The sequence below is a fragment of the Caloenas nicobarica genome, chromosome 3, assembly GCF_036013445.1.
Source record: "Caloenas nicobarica isolate bCalNic1 chromosome 3, bCalNic1.hap1, whole genome shotgun sequence".
In the NCBI taxonomy this organism is placed as follows: domain Eukaryota; kingdom Metazoa; phylum Chordata; class Aves; order Columbiformes; family Columbidae; genus Caloenas; species Caloenas nicobarica.
In genome coordinates, this window is record NC_088247.1 from 111,158,261 (window position 1) to 111,176,597 (window position 18,337).

The following is an 18,337-nucleotide window of genomic DNA, read 5'->3' on the forward strand; positions in this document are numbered from 1 at the left end:
GGTGGGCGGAGCGAGACCCCCTCGGAAGGGAAAAGGCCGGCCAATGAGAGCGGGCGGGCCGCGCCTCCGGCTCCATGGCAACGCCACATGCTCCTTCAGGATTGGTTGCAGCGCCGGAAGGAACATAGCGGCGCCAAAATAGAATGGGGGGACGGGGTGAAGGTTTTCTTGTTTCCTCAGGCCCTTCGCTCCAGTCACGCAGATCAAGACCCCTGGCAAATAATTTTCAGTTTAAATTAGATTGAAATTTTCTCTCTTATCATCTCAGTTTGCCGTGGCGTCACCGGACTGACACCTGCGGAGCGAGATGAGCAGGGACCCCCGAGGCAGAGGAGGCGCCCGGGGAAGAGGCCTCCAGAGGTGGCGGGGCGGGTGGCGGGGCAGGGCGCAGAAGGTGGAGTGCAGGAGGATGCCTGAACCTGGTGAGTCGGCTTCTGTTCTTCTTCCTGTTCTCTGAAGCCGTCGTGTTTGGTCGCTGAGGCAGTTATTGCTGTTTGCCTCTCAGCCGTTGAAAGAATCACTGAGAATAAAGCTTGCAAAGTTTTAGTATCCATGTTGTTTTAATCCCTGTTTTTTGTGTTTGTTTGTTTGTTTGTTTGTTTTTTCAGTAAAATGTCCACTAGTTCAATCAACGTTGGACCAGTTTATCCCCTATAAAGGCTGGAAACTTTATTTCTCTGAAGGTATCTTTAGACCAAAATTACGTGTAGCAAGTGTTCCATTTTCTCTAGACCTGTTTATAATTAGAGGTGATAAGTTCAACAGGAAGCAACTGAAATTTGTATTTTTTTAATATAAATGTGTGAATACAGTAGAGATTTTGGTCTTGTGGCACACTGTGTTCACTGTGGGCTCCAAAACTTGGAAAGGAATCTCGAATAGTGTAAAATATGAACTTTCTTAAACCAGTTCAATTAGCCACATAAGACATGTAGTCTGCCAAAGACTGGAATATACATAGCACTGCTGGGCATTTCTTGATCCTATATGCTTGTCCTATGTCATCTTAGACAAAGTTCTGTTTTGGAACGGCTCTTATGGCAGAACATTACTGTGACACTGTTGAGGTACTCATCTTCCTCAGTTTTGAAATGCAGAAAAAAAATGGAAGAGAAACTGCCAGTTTATGTTATTTTGTGAAATTGGATTAATTATGTCAATTACTAATGCACTGTGTTTTTAATCAGCTTATGCTGACAAGTCTCCTTTTGTCCTGAAGACTCAAGCCTTTGAAAAGTTTTTCATGCAGCGCATTGAACTTTATGATAAGGTAAAAGCAAAACAGAACACCTCCCGCCAAACAACCTCTTGTCAATACAATAACGTTACAAATTTTGTGTATTTTCTCCACCAAGAATCATCTTCATCATAGACATGAAATGTTTATGACATGATTTGGAAGTGTTGTTTGTAATTTGAAGTGTATTTTATAACTTAAAATATTTCACAGGATGAAATTGAAAGAAAAGGAAGCATTCTTGTGGATTATAAAGAACTGATCCAAGACAGAGAATTAACTAAATCAATACCAAATATATCTACCGAATTAAGGGATATGCCTCAAAAAATACTGCAATGTATGGGTCTGGCAATTCATCAGGTAAACATGACATTCTAACATATATAACCATAACCTTCACAATGATGAAGAATCAGTGGAATTTAGAGGCAATTATGTTATAAAAAATAAATCTCTATGATTTTCTGTCTTACAGAAATTTACTGTTTATTCAAAACTTTTGATCTCTCCACCGTTCCTCTGTGGCCTACAAAATCTTGTTTTGAAAATGCTTTAGTTTTGGTGCATTTTGCTTATTCATCATCGAAGCAGTTGCCTGAAACTAATTGTAGTTCTAATGTTTCTGTTACTCCCTATTGGGAGTCCTAGTTCCTTTATATTTATGTAATGTGCTGTGAGTTACCTGTACTGTGTGTCCCACCTCATGCAGCAGAACCATGGCTCTGGTGGGTAAGTCATGAGCAGATTCAATAATATCTGGTTCTGTTGAATGTCTCTTGAAAGTAGCAATTCACTGCTTGTTGACAGGCAAGTTCTCAGATGTTTGTGCTTTAGTCAAACAAAACTCCACTTTGACCAGCATTAAAGATTACTGTATACCTTCTTTTTTTTCTTTTTAACAAAACAAATATATTGGTTTTAAATTCCATTTAAAAAGAAGCTTAAAACTATTCAGAAGCAGAAAAATACTGTTCAGCAGAAGAGCAGAAGGCTCTTTAGACTTCAGCAGAGGCTCTAATCATAAGGAATGGTAATCGAGCTTAATAGCAAATTGAATCCACGCTACATTTGTGTTTGCCTTTCTGTTCTGTCCAGGTGCTAACAAAGGACCTTGAACGACATGCTGCAGAGCTGCAGGTGCAGGAAGGATTACCACTTGATGGAGAACCTATAATAAATGTGCCTCTCATTCATGCTAGGTAATGGGTGTTGAGTCCTTGTTTTGTTTTCAGGAGGATCTATTTGCCTCTTGTCTAACGGTCGTCAGCATCTATGGGTGCTACTGAAGGCTTACTTGTTTATTTTATTGGGAGACTTGACTTTGTGAAGCTGTTTCTAGAAAACCGGTCTACGCTTTGGTTTTTGCTTCACCATGACAAAGGCTAAACTTGTGAAGACAAAAGTGACATGAAACCTTCTTATAAGCTGAACGAACAGCTTTTGACTAGAAAAGTAAATTCTAAGTAGAAAAACTATTCTGGGAAAGATGTATTGATTAAAAACAGAAATGTATTTCAATTTTTGCTGTTTACTGGAGAAGTTAGGAAGACATTATGATCTAGCCTTTTGTTACCAAAAGGTTTGTCTTCATAAGGAAGCTGATTTGGAAGGTGTAGACCTAAACTACAACTGGTAGTATTCCTTTATTCTTTCTATGGATGTTTTGATAGTGGTGTATGAGGATGTATTATTTTATACTAGCTTAAATCTCTTAAAGGATTACTGGTAGAAAGTGTCAACAATATTAATTCTGATTAATCAAACTTTAATTTCAAATGAAGAAGCTGAGGTTACAGTGATTCTGAACAAGCATATACTTAGAAGAATAATAATTACTGTTATTTTAAAAATGTGACTTGCTTTGAGTTCTTAAGCCTTTAGCACATTTTTTTTTTCCTTTGCCAGAAGTAATGGCTTCTGAGACTTTAGGAGTCTGAGGGTGACTGGGAATATAAGCCGTATTTGAGTTTGGTTTGTCTTGTGTTTTTTTGGTGTTTGTTTGGGGTTTTTTGTTGGTGTGTTTTGTTTTGTTTTGTTTTTTCCCCTGCTGGTGCTGGTTTGCTATGGGAAAGCAGCGTGTTTTGGCATGGCAGTTGAAATGAATTTGGGGGCTTGCCACACTACAATATGTATTTAAGTTTTGCATTATTATAAAACCGCACCCTTTTGATTACACAGCAAAATCATAGAATAGTTTGGGTTGGAAGGGACCTTTAAAGCCCATCTAGTCCAACCCCCCTGCAATGAGCAGGGACATCTTCAACCAGATCAGGTTGCTCAGAGCCCCATCCAGCCTGGCCTTGAATGTCTCCAGAGATGGGGCATCTACCACCTCTCTGGGCAACCTGTGCCAGTGTTTCACTGCCCTCTGCATAAAAAAAATTTCTTCTTCATGCCCAGTCTAAATCTCCCCTCTTTTAGTTTAAAACCATGACCCCTGTCCTATCACAACAGGCCCTGCTAAAAAGTTCCATTCCCCAATTAATTATTCTGTTTAAAGTTTGTTATTCTGAATTATTCAGCTGGGTATTCTTTTTTTTTGTCCTTAACAAGGTGCAGTATGTTATACCTAATAGGTTTTTATGTCCTTGAAATATGAAAATCCATCCTTCGTTTTGGAACGTAGGCATAATAAATCTTTGATCCTTTTGTGTCCCAAGTCTAAACTCTGGTGTTAATCTGAAAAAATTGAGATGGTTATAGGTGACTATAAAGTATTTTCTGCTGTATCATTAGTCTCAGTTGTTTACAGGAGGGAGGTGTCACTATAGAAACAAGCTGTACAGCTGTTGAGGTGTAAACACATGGGGAACATTAAATGTTACACTGCTCTTTAGAATAGGAATTGAAGACTATGCCATGGGTCCACGGCCAAAATAATAATTGCTGTGGATTACTGTTACTAATTGGTGTGTAAACATTTTGTTGTTGTTAGGTGTGGGGTTTTCTGTTGTTTGTTTTTTGTTTTGTTTGTGTTTTTTGTTTTGTTTTCTTTATTTAAGTATTGTAAGCTTTTGAAATATTTATGCTTAACTTTTGTGTAGGGTGTACAACTATGATCCACTAACTCAGCTGAAAAATGTTCGGGCCAACTGCTATGGAAAATATATTGCTTTGCGTGGTACTGTTGTTCGTGTCAGTAACATAAAGCCTCTCTGCACTAAGCTAGCTTTTGTATGTGGCACATGTGGAGATGTTCAGAGTGTTCCTCTACCTGATGGAAAGTATACCCTTCCAACTAAGGTCAGTTAAAACCATCTAACGTCATACTTTTCCCTCATCTGTAGTGATTTGAAAAAAAGCAACACTGCTGGTGTTAAAAAAAAAAAAAATCTGATATTTAAAGCTAGGCTAAACAACTAACACATTAGAACAAAAAATTAAACTTACCATGCAACACTGCATTACAGCATAACCTTGTTATTAGAAAAAATTGTATCCTGCTGAAACAAAAGCAGTATATAGAAACTCCCTTTAATCTAGAAAAAATTTTTTGGCTCCATTTCACCACTTGTGTTTAAAAAGCTTCCTCTGTCTTGCTGTGGTGGTTTTCTATGGTTAGATTTGGGGGTGTTTGTGGGTTTTGTTCAGAACTTTCTGATTTGATTTAATTTAGGACAGTGCCCAGTCATTACATTATATGCTTAAGTGAAAAAAAAATCTTCTCTGGAACATTTACAAGTATTAAAATAAAATAAACAAACACTACTACCACCCCCCTACACACACAGAAAAAACCCCACCTGTTACCTCCTCCCAAAACTCAAGAAAACTCAAACCTGTTCACCAAGTGTATTCAGCTCTATTTGCTCCAAAACTGAGTCAGAGTTCAGGTGTCTGTCTTTGATAGCTCGTCATTAATTATACATAGTGCTAATTTGTAGCCCTAATTTAACTAGCTTTTTTTTCCTGAAATGGTGTTAATGGATCACATTGCTTTGCAATAAGGCAGTTTCAAATTATTATTTTTTCAAAAAAAAAAAAAGGTTGAAAATTAATTAGAACTACTATTGTTACAGTGTTTTATTCCTGAGTGCCGTGGCCGATCCTTCACAGCTGACAGAACCTCTCCCTTAACCACTACCGTGGACTGGCAGTCTGTTAAGTAAGCACGTCTTCCCTTCTGTGCAAAAATGTAATGCAACAGGCTAGTCAGAAAGTGACAGGATGGCTCATTTCATGTTACACTGTGTAGCTTCAATAATCCTATTCTTTTGTGGCAAGTGCTCTTCAAAATCTGTATTACAAAGCATTTGTTTTATCAGAGCAATAATATGCTTTGCATATTAAACTTAATCAATGTAGTAGCTGCTTGGAAATTCCTCCTACTGAGACTGAGTTCTTTGAGAAATGTTCAGTTTATGATCTTTGCAGCTTTTCTTGATCGTTTCTAATTTCATCTCTTATTTAATGATTCCTTTCAGTGATCTCTAAGTCAACTAGAAAAGCTGGTCAGCTGTGACAGTTGAATGAACCAAAAGTAAATTTGAGGGTTAAAAATCTGAATTTGAAGTAATATTGATTGTGTCCCCCAGTCCTTACAGCACACTTAATAGAAGGAAATAGTGCTGTGCTTGACCATAACTTTCTATGTCTAATCAGCCCAAAATTTGTGAGACCACTGCTGTGGGGGAACAAGTTACTGTTTCTACAAAAATTAACAATGTTAAAGTGTGGGAAGGTGGACAGTGGATCTTGTTTTCATTGCGGCCATCTTAACTATGCTGCTATGACCATCCTACTACTGCCCTATAACATACACTCAGAAGAGTTTGATGTGGTATTTTTTCTGCATCTTGTTCGCTTACTGCAGTAAGAGTGTTAGCTTGGAAAAAAACAGGACTCTGCTTACTTTTCCCCACTTCTTACATTCAGATTTTATAAGCTCATGTGCTCTGTATTAAAAGTCTTATTGTGCCAAATGACAACTAAATATGATTTTCTTTATTAACCCTCTGTAATAAAAGCCATTTAAAAATTCGTTTAAAAAATAGCGCTACCATTCTTATCAGCAGCTCTAGAGGGTGCTGTTTATCAGAGTTTCTTAAGAACCACTTGACTCCAAGCTTCAAGGAAAACTATCAGAGCCTTAAGTGCAGAGCCAAAACCAGAAACTTTTGAAGAACTTGTTAGTTGCCAGCCTTTTACAAGCATACAAAGAGTGAGCTACTGTTCTTGTTGTGGTCTGAAGAATTTCTTGGGCTTTGCTAGGGTAAAAATGCCAATTAAGCATTCATCAGGGCTATAATATCTGACCTCTTAATTTTTGTATATGAGGTCCATCTTATTTCATGTACTGAACTTATTTCTACATGAACATGCCGATCAGTGCCAGAAAATCTGAATTTCAGCATTGATTATTATGGAGTTCATAGTTATTTTATTTCTGGGTTTTGTGCATAATGTATACTCATTTATTAAAGTCTGAACTGAAAGATTCTTTTTCTTCAAATTAAGCATTGCTGTTTCTAGTGTTTAGCAGGGCATTTCTCCTGTCTCCCTTTTCAGGTAGGAAAGGATTGGTTGGAAGCACACAGCTGGAGATCTTGTGTGCTGTAACTGAATTGGAAATGTTATGCATGGAGTGTGCACTCATCTCGTGTTTTGCAGGGTGCAGGAGCTCATGTCAGATGATCAGCGAGAAGCAGGCCGAATCCCTCGCACAATCGAATGTGAACTGGTTCAAGATCTTGTGGACAGCTGTGTCCCAGGAGATATGGTCACAATTACAGGGATAGTTAAGGTGTCGAGCACTGAGGAAGGTAAAATGCATCATCTGAGAATAGCTTTTTCCTAGGGTGGGGATTTTTCAATTGGTTACACAAGAACAACAGTAGTCATCCCCCTTCATTTGAGCACTCAAAGTTGTAAATGCATTTAGTGTACATTTCTTCAGAAGTTCCCAAAGGAGTTGGACTCAATGATCCTTGTGGGTCCCTTCCAAGTCAGGACATTCTATAATGAGGAGTTATTTTGAAAAGGCCAGAAGGAGCACTGTCCCTAATGTCCACTGATAGACAGGAGGTTGCGCAGCTCTCCCCGCTTCCTCTCCCCCGTAATAGAACATATTGCAGAGAACTGCCATACTAATTTACTGTGAGATGCCATTTTCTGCTCAGTAATCATTGGGGGATACAGAAAATGATGAATTACTAAGCTACATGTTTAATTCTTCTGCACTATGGATTTTTTCATCTAAATATTGAGTAGAAACATTTTATATGCAACTTTTATTTGACCAAAATGTAGTAATTTAAAATTCCTGAAAAACTGGACACCCACAGATCCATGGGCCCTGATGGGATGCACCCGCAAGTGCTGAGAGAGTTGGCAGATGTTATTGCTAAGCTGCTCTCCGTCATCTTTGAAAGGTCTTGGAAAACAGGAGAGGTGCCCGAGGACTGGAAGAAAGCCAGTGTCACTCCAGTCTTCAAAAAGGGCAAGAAGGATGATCTAGGAAACTACTGGTCAGTCAGCCTTACCTTCCATCCCTGGAAAGGTGATGGAACAACTTATTCTGGACATCATCGCCAAGCATGTGGAGGAAAAGAAGGTTATGGAGAGTAGTCAACATGGATTCACCGAGGGAAAATCATGTTTGACCAACCTGATAGCCCTCTATGATAGTATGACTGGATGGGTAGATGAGGGGAGAGCAGTGGATGGTTGTCTACCTCGACTTCAACAAGGCTTTTGACACCGTCTCCCACAGCATCCTCATCGGCAAGCTCAGGAAGTATGGGCTGGATGAGTGGACAGTGAGTTGGACTGAGAACTGGCTGGATGGCAGAGCTCAGAGGGCTGTGATCAACAGTGCAGGGTCTAGTCGGAGGCCTGTAGTTAGTGGAGTTCCTCAAGGGTCAGTACTGGGTCCAGTCTTGTTTAACCTGTTCATCAATGACCTGGATGAAGAGACTGAGTGCACCCTCAGCAAGTTTGCTGATGATACCAAACTGGGAAGAAGGGCTGACACACGAGAAGGCTGTGCTGCTATTCAGCAAGACCTGAACAGGATGGAGGACTGGGCAGAGAAGATCCTATCAGTGCTTATAAATAACTCAATGGTTGAGTGTCAAAAGGGTAGTACCAAACTCTTTTTTTCAGCGGTGCCCAATGATAGAATGAGGGGCAGCAGTCACAGACTGAAACATAGGAGGTTCCATCTAAACATGAGAAGAAACTTCATTACTCTGAGGGTGACTGAGCACTGGAAAAGGCTGCCCAGAGAGGCTGTGGAGTCTCCTTCTCAGGAGACATTCGAAACCTGTCTGAACACATTCCTGTTCGATCTGCTCTGGTGAACCTGCTTTAGCAGATGGGTTGGACTAGAAGATCTCCAGAGGTCCCTTCCAATCCCAACCATTTTGTGATTCTGTGTAATTCTGTCAAAATTTTATTTATTCTGGGAAAATATTCTCTCTATATACATGTATACTCTTCTAATCTAGCAAAATATTTTATTGTATACTTAAATGGAGGGAACTTTAAGGATATATGTAACTGGAAACTTACTTTGCATGAGTTTTTGAAAATGTAGGTGTTCAATTAAATATAAATACTTTGCACATGACTGTTCTTAATATTTCTTAATTACCCTATGTCATTTGTAAATAACATCAGTACTTAAACATTTCTCCATTGTTTCTCAATTTTTCTAACAGGAGCTTCTAAAAATAAGAGTGACAAGTGTATGTTCTTGTTGTACATCGAGGCAAATTCTGTCAGTAACAGTAAAGGACAAAAACCAAAGAATTTTGATGATGAGACTTTTCAAAGATCATTCATGGAGTTTTCACTTAAAGACCTCTATGCTGTTCAAGAAATTCAAGCTGAGGAAAACCTGTTCAGGCTCATCGTGAAGTAAGTTGTGCCAGATCTAGACTAGGTCTAGGATTAGACCCCTGAAACAGCATGACCAACTTCAGACAAATGTGGCAGCTAATCTTAAAGCTATGAAATGTCTGAGGCTTGTGTCATAGACACTGCAGAGATTTAACAAGCTTTAGTGATCAAGGGGCTTGGGAGGAAGTGAAAGTATTGCAGTGGGGTGTTAGGACTCTGGGAGGGATCTAAGGATCCAGGAAAATAAGGAGCGTTTCAGTTCAACCCTGAGACAGAAAGCCAGGGGTAAAAAAAAAGGCAAGCACTTAATTAATTTTGCTCCTCACTGAGCAAACTCAACTCATGAGCACTATTTTGTTCTCTGCTCTGCTTTTCTACAGCAGAGGAAAGAGGTGTGAGAACTGAGCAGAGGGTGTGAAAGACCCTCCGTTCAGACCGAGAAGTACCTTTTGAGCTGGGCTGTCCCTTGGGTCCTCCAGGTGGAGTTAAAGAACATGAAACTGGCACCTTTAAAAGGAGGGTTACAGGTAGTTACTTGATAAAGATAACGGGAGCAGAAACCACTGGGAAACTGTCTCTCCTCTGTGTTTGTGCAAACTCAAAGGCTTTTCTTATCATTTCAAGCATATCTGGTTATCTGAAAATTTCAAGAAATTTGATGCTGCTTTTAAACTGATTTAAACGGATTCTGTTGGAGATTCAGCAACAGCTAACCAAAAGTTGTGTATGTTTATAGAGGTATTGTATGACAAGAGAGACAGAACAAGTGATTTTTTTTTCTTTAATCATAATACAATATTTATATTCCCCTTATGTTACAGTGGTCTTTGTTTTTCAGCTCTCTTTGTCCTGCAATCTATGGCCATGAGGTAAGTAAAAAACAAACAAACAAACCAAAAACACCACACCAAAAAACCCACAACAAAACCAGCTCTGCTTGCAATTTCACTTTGAAATGCTTATGCCACAGTAAATTCCTAAAGGATTTATAAAGCTTATCTGGGGTGGGGGGAAGGGGCAGGAACTGTATTTACAGGTGACTGACTCGCAGTCACTTTCAGTGACAAGAAGGTGGCAGTCTTATACCCATAAATTCAGCCAGTCAGAAGGAAAGCGTTATTACAGCCAATTCTAGGGAGCTGTCAGTATTGGTCACTATGATCAGATACTTATTAATGTTGGTATGTGCCCTTACAGATTGTAAAGGCAGGTTTGGCCCTGGCGTTATTTGGAGGATGTCAGAAGTTTGTGGATGACAAGAACAGAATCCCGGTGAGAGGAGATCCGCATGTTCTGGTTGTTGGAGATCCAGGATTAGGAAAAAGTCAAATGTTGCAAGTATGGGTTGATTTATTTCTATTGTCTGACTGGATTTTTCTCTAATTCCTTGATAACTTGACTTCTTGTAAGCATAACAGGATAGCTGTGCTAAGACCAAAGGGTTGTTTGCGCCTAGCTGGAGCTATGTTTTCATGTAGAATGCCCCAAATATAGGATAGTACCCAAAGGGGTCCCTGCTGTCCTCTCCTTCCAGAGAGCCTTGCGGAAGGGATCCAACCTGTTAAAACAGTTACCAAAGCAGGTATGCTTGGTCAAGCCTGTGGGCTTTCAAGTGTAGCCTTGCCATCCTGCCTTATGTAGTTTGGAGTGGTTTGGTTTTGTTTGTCTTGGCTTTTTGGGAAAGGGACCTGCTGCTGCATTTGGGTTTTAATCGTGGTGGGCATTTCTGCATGACTGTGACAAAATCAGTTAGTAATAGAATGTTTTTGTCTTAAACAGAATGATTTTAAAGTTCCATGTGTTTTCCCTTAGTTACTATGAAGCGAAAGACTAACAGAGTTCACCTAGACCTCCAGCACTGCATACCTCATTTAAAAAGTCCAAGTCTTTCTAATATGGATGTGTTGTGTTAGGATATGACTCGCAATAACTTAACCAAAGTGATAGATTTGTATGCAAGCATCCTGGCAAACATTTTTAAATTATTTTTTAACTGAATGGGGACTCTCTAGCATACAGTAGATGATTTGTTTTTTACATTGTTACTAAATAATGGAATGCCATTCAAGAAAAGCTACTAATCTGTTCCTCAGATTAGACTCAGAGACAAGGCTTTTATCAGTCATTACTGTCACAGGAAAAAAACCCAAACCAAACAACAACAAAAAAACCCTCAAAAAAAACCCACACAAAAAAAACCAAAACAAAAACCAATCAAACAAAAACAACAAGCAAAAAACCAAAGCTGAAAAGAAGCCAAGTTTGTTGGTTGGTTGTTTTTTTAATGCAAATACTCAGTACCTGTCACATATCTGGTACTGAACAAATATACTTCAGGTGTTATCTTTTAAATAAAATAGACACATCAGTAACTATAGACATTTACTGGGAAAATCCAGTTATAACTGTATTCTAGGCAAATTTAACTGCAACATGTCTATGTTCAAGCTTACCATGCTTTGCTTTCTGGTTCAAGTTTCAAACTGTAAGCTGCTTTCTGGATACTAGAGGCATGGAGAAGACTTGGACTGTCCTTTATCCCCTGGCTGAGGGGAAATCTGTGCATACTTCCTCTAAAGCAGCATGTGTTGGACACTAGGACAAGATATATTAGTCTAAAAAGACCTTGAGGTCTGAAGATACAGAAACTATCTGTAGTTCTGTGACGGACAGCATGTCCCCAGGCGTTTCAACCTACCTTGAAATGTAGGTGCTGTGCCCCAGGTCCTAGTAGTTTTGATAACGCAGTAGACATGGCCATGCTGCAAGTATTGTGACCAAAGTTATTTCTACTGTTTTGCAGAAGTATGTCTCTTGGGATTGCAAGGAGTTATAACTTTACTGTTGGACCACGTTAAGTAGAAAGAAACAAATTTGGGTTTACTTTGATTTGTTCCTCTAGGATTAGGCTTATGAAATTCTTCACCTTGGGGAGGGAAAAACTATTTATTTCTCTCCTAGGCAGTGTGTAATGTTGCTCCTCGAGGTGTGTATGTTTGTGGTAATACTTCAACCAGCTCTGGCCTGACTGTTACGCTGTCTAGAGATGGTGCTTCTGGAGATTTTGCCTTGGAAGCTGGTGCTTTAGTGCTTGGAGATCAAGGTAATATGTGTAATGCTACAGGTTTGGTATGAACACACGTACGTGCTGCTGAGTCTGACTACAGTGCTTGCATTACTGTGGATTAAAAACTTAAATTTGAAGAATATTGGCTTTCCACACCTTGGGAAGTTCTGAGCTTCTCCAGGGACTTCTCTGGAGGTGGTTTCTGCTTTCCTAGGGCTTAGTATGTATAGGAAACCGGAGTTCTGCAATTTGTATATCAGCTTTACTTAATGTGTCAAAGAACTAGGATTTCCTTGTTGAGAAACATCTGACTTAATGGCAGCTACTGGATTCTTACTGTTTTGGAAAACTGCTTGCTTATGAGAATTGTCTTCTATTTTTAAAAAGCTTGTTTTGTCATCTTAATGTGTAATTAAGACACTGGTTTCATGAGCCAGGCCAACTTCATAAAGGTTCAGCTGCAGCAACATGAAATGAAAACAAACCTGGCTGAAATAGAGACTTGGTCCAATGTCTCCTGCAGTCCCTAAGACATTAGGCTGGACTTCTGATCCATTGTAACATACAATCTATCAGACTGTACGATCAGCACTGGATTGTAGTGTATGCTCATCCAACTGTTAATGTGTTTTCTAATAAGTCTTTGTCTTAATTGCTTCCAGGTATTTGTGGAATAGATGAATTCGATAAGATGGGAAACCAACACCAGGCTTTGTTGGAAGCCATGGAACAGCAAAGCATCAGCCTTGCCAAGGCTGGCATTGTTTGCAGTTTGCCAGCTCGGACGTCTATTGTTGCTGCAGCAAACCCAGTTGGAGGACATTATAACAAAGCCAAAACAGTGTCTGAGAACTTAAAGTGAGCGCTTCCTGAAATGCTGCTTTATATAGTTCGCATCCAGGAGTAGGTGCTTCTGGTAGTCTGTATATAATCACTTTCTAGTTTCTTGGAGCTTGAACACAAGCTCGCTGTAATAATTTTTTTGTGGTTTTTGAGAGAGAAGTTGCTGTTCTACTTTATTCTGAATGAATGGGACAGGATTTTTAAATGTCTTTGAAGTAGAGCAGAGTTGCTGTAGTTCTTCTGCTTTTTTACAAGCATTTTGTGGTTTTCTTGTCTTTATTCTAGAATGGGGAGTGCCTTACTGTCGAGGTTTGATTTAGTTTTCATTTTGCTGGACACTCCAAATGAAGATCATGACCACCTGCTCTCTGAGCACGTGATGGCAATCCGAGCTGGAAAGCAGGCAGTGTGCAGCAGTGCTGTTGTGACTCGCACCAACACGCAGGATCGCTCTGTTCTCGAAGTCATTTCAGATCGACCACTACTTGAAAGACTAAAGGTAGGACTTGTCTTGTGACTGTTGCTATGCCCCTTCCTGTGGTGTTCCTTGCAGTGGGACCTGGCAACCCTGACCTGCTGGATGTCTCTGGTCTCTCATTCTTCTCATCATAATTGGCCCTGAATTAAAGAGGAAGCATTTAAAAGCTCCAACCACCAGTTTCTACCAATTGTCTGTTTTAAGTAACATTAACCACCCTGCTGGAGCTGCTAAAAATGTGTCTCAAGCCATCTTCATCTCCATATAGAAGAGAATGTGTAAGCTGAGCTAGGTTTATTTAGGTTGTGGTAGTGAGAAGGCACTTTGCATGAGATGCTCCAAAGTAAATTTGCTGTGCTAGATTTCAATGAAGAGCTACAGAACTAGACTAGATATAATTTGATATAACACAATGTGCTGTGAAGTATTGAATCCAAATAAAGCAGTGTGTAAACAAATCCTTGGACATCTGCAACTCTTGACAGATTCAGGGATCATAGAAGGGAAAGCATGCTAGTTCTTATTAAACTTGAAGTGATCAGTTTGAGGGCCGATATTGTCAAAAGCCAGGTCTTGGGAGAAATATCCCCTACTGGAGCTAAACCCACACACTTTTTGAAATGAGATATCAGCAGTGATGGTTTACTCTTCTGTGGAGACACATAATAAAACAATTGGGAAATTGTGGGTCTTTTTATTTTTAAGAAAGAATTCTTGATACAGTCAAATGATATTGGGCACTTCCTATCATTGCAAATGAGAAGCTTTAGCTGCTTTTTCTGAAATGGACAAGTGTGTTTAATTACTTGTCTAAGGACAGTATATGGACTTTTAAGTACACAATTCATATATGGAGCACTAAAGCCCTTACACTGAAGATTTCACCAGATAAAGCATAGAAGACGAGGATTTTATTTTAAAATTATTTTAGTGCTAGAGTTAGATTATGGTTGGACTCTGATCCTGAGGGTCTTTTCCAACCGAAATGATTCTATGATAAAATTTGTATTGTATAGGGTTCTGACAGAAATCTGAACTCTCTGTAATTGGGTTAGATTTTACCAGGAGAAAACTTCGATGCCATTCCACATCAGCTGCTGAGGAAGTATGTTGGATATGCTCGGCAGTATGTTCACCCAAGTTTATCTCCAGAAGCTGCTCAGGTTCTCCAGGAATTCTACCTTGAGCTCCGGAAACAGAACCAAGGAGCAGACAGCACGCCAATCACCACAAGGCAACTGGAGTCTCTGATTCGATTAACAGAGGTAAATTCAAGATGTAATACTTTAGGGATTGAAAGCAAAGAGATTATTCCTAAACTACTACTGATATGCTATAATTTTTGCCATCTTATTCATGGCTATGCTTTTTTGTCATTGTTGTGCTTAAGAAAAAAAATAAAAAAGGCAATGCAGGAGACTTACAAATGCTTAAGAGCTAGTGATGCTTAAAGCCTCTTAAAGTGAAACACTCTTGAGGGAGTGGAAAGAGAATCTGTTGCATTCTCCCAAAAGAAAGAAAAGTAGGTGCAGGCAGGAACAAGCTGCTGCCCATTCTGAATTTAAAGTGCCACTGTTTTCCCTAAGACGATGCATTAATAACACTATTTGTGATCTGTGTTTTCCCAAGAATACACTGTTAAAAAGCAAATTAATTTCAAGATACAGCTTAATAATGTGAGTGTGAAGGAGATGTTGATATGCTATCCAAAAAAATACTTAAATCCTGTAGGCTTATCTATACTCCTGTACGTTCCATCTTTGCTCCTAAAATTTGTGCCTGTTGTAGGGCAATTACATAAGCTATAATGTATCTTAAATATACCTTTGTGGGGTTTTTAATTTTGTTTTAAGGCACGATCAAGGCTAGAATTAAGGGAGAAATGCACCAAAGGAGATGCTGAGGATGTAATAGAAATCATGAAATACAGGTAATACACACTGCTTTAGAAGTAAATAAAGTACTATGGCGCTATTTACTCAAAGACCCTTTTTATTTAATACAGATACTCAAACACAGTGAAGAAATGACTTAAGTTTACGTACATTGATAATATTCAGATTTGTTAGCTCTTTTAAAACTGATAGAAGCCCTAAGTTGGATACGATTGCTTAGGCCTTTGAGTTGTGTCATCACAGCAGTTACGTGTACCAATGCACAGTGACTTAGACGTGAGGCACTACCAAAGGTTTTTTTCTCTTGTGTGATTGTTCTCTGTTGTTGCATTTGAACAATTTAAGTTTAAAAGTGATTTGTACAGATGCTTAGTCTAGGTTCTCTAGATAGTGACTTTCTTACTAGGGGGTGGTTTCCTATGGGGCTTCTGAAAGCTTTCTCAAGCAGTTATGTTTCAGGAAGCAAATTTATGCACCCTTGCTTTTACCTCCTGTTGATCTTTGTTTATATATGTTTAGCATGTTGGGAACCTACTCAGATGAGTTTGGAAAACTGGACTTTGAACGTTCACAGCATGGGTCTGGGATGAGCAATCGGTCACAAGCAAAAAGATTTGTTTCTGCCCTCAACAGTATTGCAGAGAGAACTTACAACAATCTCTTTGACTTGCAACAGCTTCGACAGATTGCGAAGGAGCTACAAATACGAGTAAGTTTGGAAACCAAGCATTTCTTCAACAACAAACTGCAGTACCATTCAAAACTACTTATTGCAAAATGGAAATTGGAAAAGGCACATCTGTTGTGCCTCTGCAATCAACAGAAATAAGCAGTGTTTGCTGGTTTTAGGCTGAACACCCTTCCTGCATTACTTGTGTTTGTAAACCTTATTAATCTTACTACTGGTTTGACAGTAACAATTCCTTGCACAAGTAAGGGCTGGTTCTACTTCTGAAGCTGGACCTTAACAAGATTCTGCTTTGTTTCATGAAAAGGCAGTTGGTTTCAGTATACTTTACCTCCTCCAGCTCACCAGGGGCCACGCCTAGTTTTGTTCCCAAATTTAGACTAGTGTGGTGTTCATGTTCTATCTCGGCAGTGCAGTGGGCCTCCTCTGGCCCAAATATGCTTTTAAGGTTTTCATTCCCGCTTCAAGCATTCTGATGTTGTAACTTGATAGGAACAGCATGTAGGGCACATGGCCACAAATGTGGTTTTGCATTTTGTACTTGTGGGGGAATTCAGCCAAGCAAAAATAGAGAGCTAATTCTACTTTTTGCTTCATTATAAAAAGCTTTAAATGCCAATTTAAAACTTAAAAATGGATTTCAGTGTAATGAGTGGAAAGTAGTGATAATGAATTTACGGAATTTGTTTTGAGCAATAATGCTGTTCTTTCTGTTACCTGGTTAGCCTCCTTCATCCTGCTGGGGCAAGATGGTTTCTGTCACCAAACTTGTTCAAATGTTGATTGTACATAAGACTGCATTGGGTCTGAATCTGCTCTGACAGACCATGTTATTGTAAGCTCTCTTCTCACATGAACATTCATTCATCTAGTAGTTACTTAAAGCTAATTCAATTAATCTAATTTTCCCTTCATATATAGAATATTTTTGCCCGTTCAAAGTTCTATACCTGTAACAAATACTTGGAAATCAGTGAGAGTTGTAGAAATCAGACTTTTCTTTGGTAAGATACTTGTGTTTCAGAACTTAGATTTACACATATGTAACCCTGTGTACTTTCTGTTATGGAGAACACTTCTTCTATGTAACACCACAGTAAAAACGGTGTGTAAGTAAAGCACAAAAGGGTGCAACTGATTCTATGCCACCTCCTAGTAGGTCAGCTGTTTATTAAGAAAACTAACCTATTCTCAGCTCACTTTATTTCACCGAGTTCTTTCAAACTTTTTGTTGCTTTACATGAGATAAAATGTCATTCTTACAATTTGATGTTTACATATTTTTCTTTTTTTTTTCTTCTTTTTTCAGGTATCTGATTTTGAAAGCTTTATTGGATCCCTAAATGATCAGGGTTATCTTTTGAAAAAAGGTTCAAGAGTTTATCAGCTTCAAACTATGTGACAAACTTTCTTGAGACATCCTCATTATATCTGGAATGGACCAATGGACTAAAACACTGAACTGCAGCCTCCCACATCAGTTGATGCACTGTCACTCACAGAGGTGTGACATCCACTTTCAAAACTTGTAGTTGCCAACAGTTTTCCTTTAAGCTGCCATAGGACGAACTGACATGTGGTATTGCTGTGTGGCTCATCCTATAGGTCTGCTAGCCCAAATGCAACTGTGTAAGACTAGCGTGTGCTTCATCATCCTTGAGGAATGGAAAGTGTATTTGATATTGACATTGTCACAGTGCCACAGCAGTTTCTACTTCTATAAAAGATGTCAGGCCCACAGATATAAGAATAGAAATTGTTAGTGAGAACATATGAGTTGTGTTCATTTGAAGAATCTGAAGTACAGAAATGTTTACTTCATGTTGAGATAATGCAGTTTTATAGCAGTTAAGAAGTGATACCTTATTGAAACTGATTTAAATTTTCAGCTTTGCAGGTCTGTATTTATTGGTCTTTCTAGCTAAGATTGTATTTGAAATGCAAGTCTGATTTAAGAAAATATCCCTCTTCTGATATTTAATTTGTAAAGCAGGAATTGGATTTTATTTATGACTTTTATTAAATATATTTCTGAAAAATCTGATTTATTCAAGAGTGTTATAAAGTAACAGTGAACACAGGTGTGGGTATTAATGGCCACTACAGGAAACATAACACAAACATGTTATGCTTCTATGTAACTCTCTGAGTTACACAGAATATGTGTTCTGCAAGAGTGAAGTGCTGAACATTGCCTGACTTCTAGGAAATCAGAGTCATTGCCAAGTGCAGTAAATGGCAGATGAGAAGCTTTCAGAGTAAGTATATAAAAACCCCAAAACAA

General features: G+C 38.9%; 1 protein-coding gene across 1 annotated transcript; it reads left to right on the plus strand.

The window, feature by feature from the left end:
• Positions 1-307: 307 nt before the first annotated feature.
• Positions 308-17,909, plus strand: MCM8 (minichromosome maintenance 8 homologous recombination repair factor). The gene is made up of 18 exons (XM_065631053.1): positions 308-422; positions 609-683; positions 1,188-1,270; positions 1,451-1,600; positions 2,336-2,439; positions 4,285-4,483; positions 5,260-5,345; positions 6,851-7,002; positions 8,902-9,100; positions 9,921-9,951; positions 10,280-10,420; positions 12,044-12,185; positions 12,812-13,007; positions 13,278-13,491; positions 14,526-14,735; positions 15,324-15,400; positions 15,885-16,074; positions 17,363-17,909. Exons 1-18 carry the CDS (start codon positions 308-310, stop codon positions 17,453-17,455), a joined length of 2,457 nt encoding a protein of 818 aa, XP_065487125.1. The 3' UTR covers positions 17,456-17,909.
• The last annotated feature ends 428 nt before the right edge of the window (positions 17,910-18,337 follow it).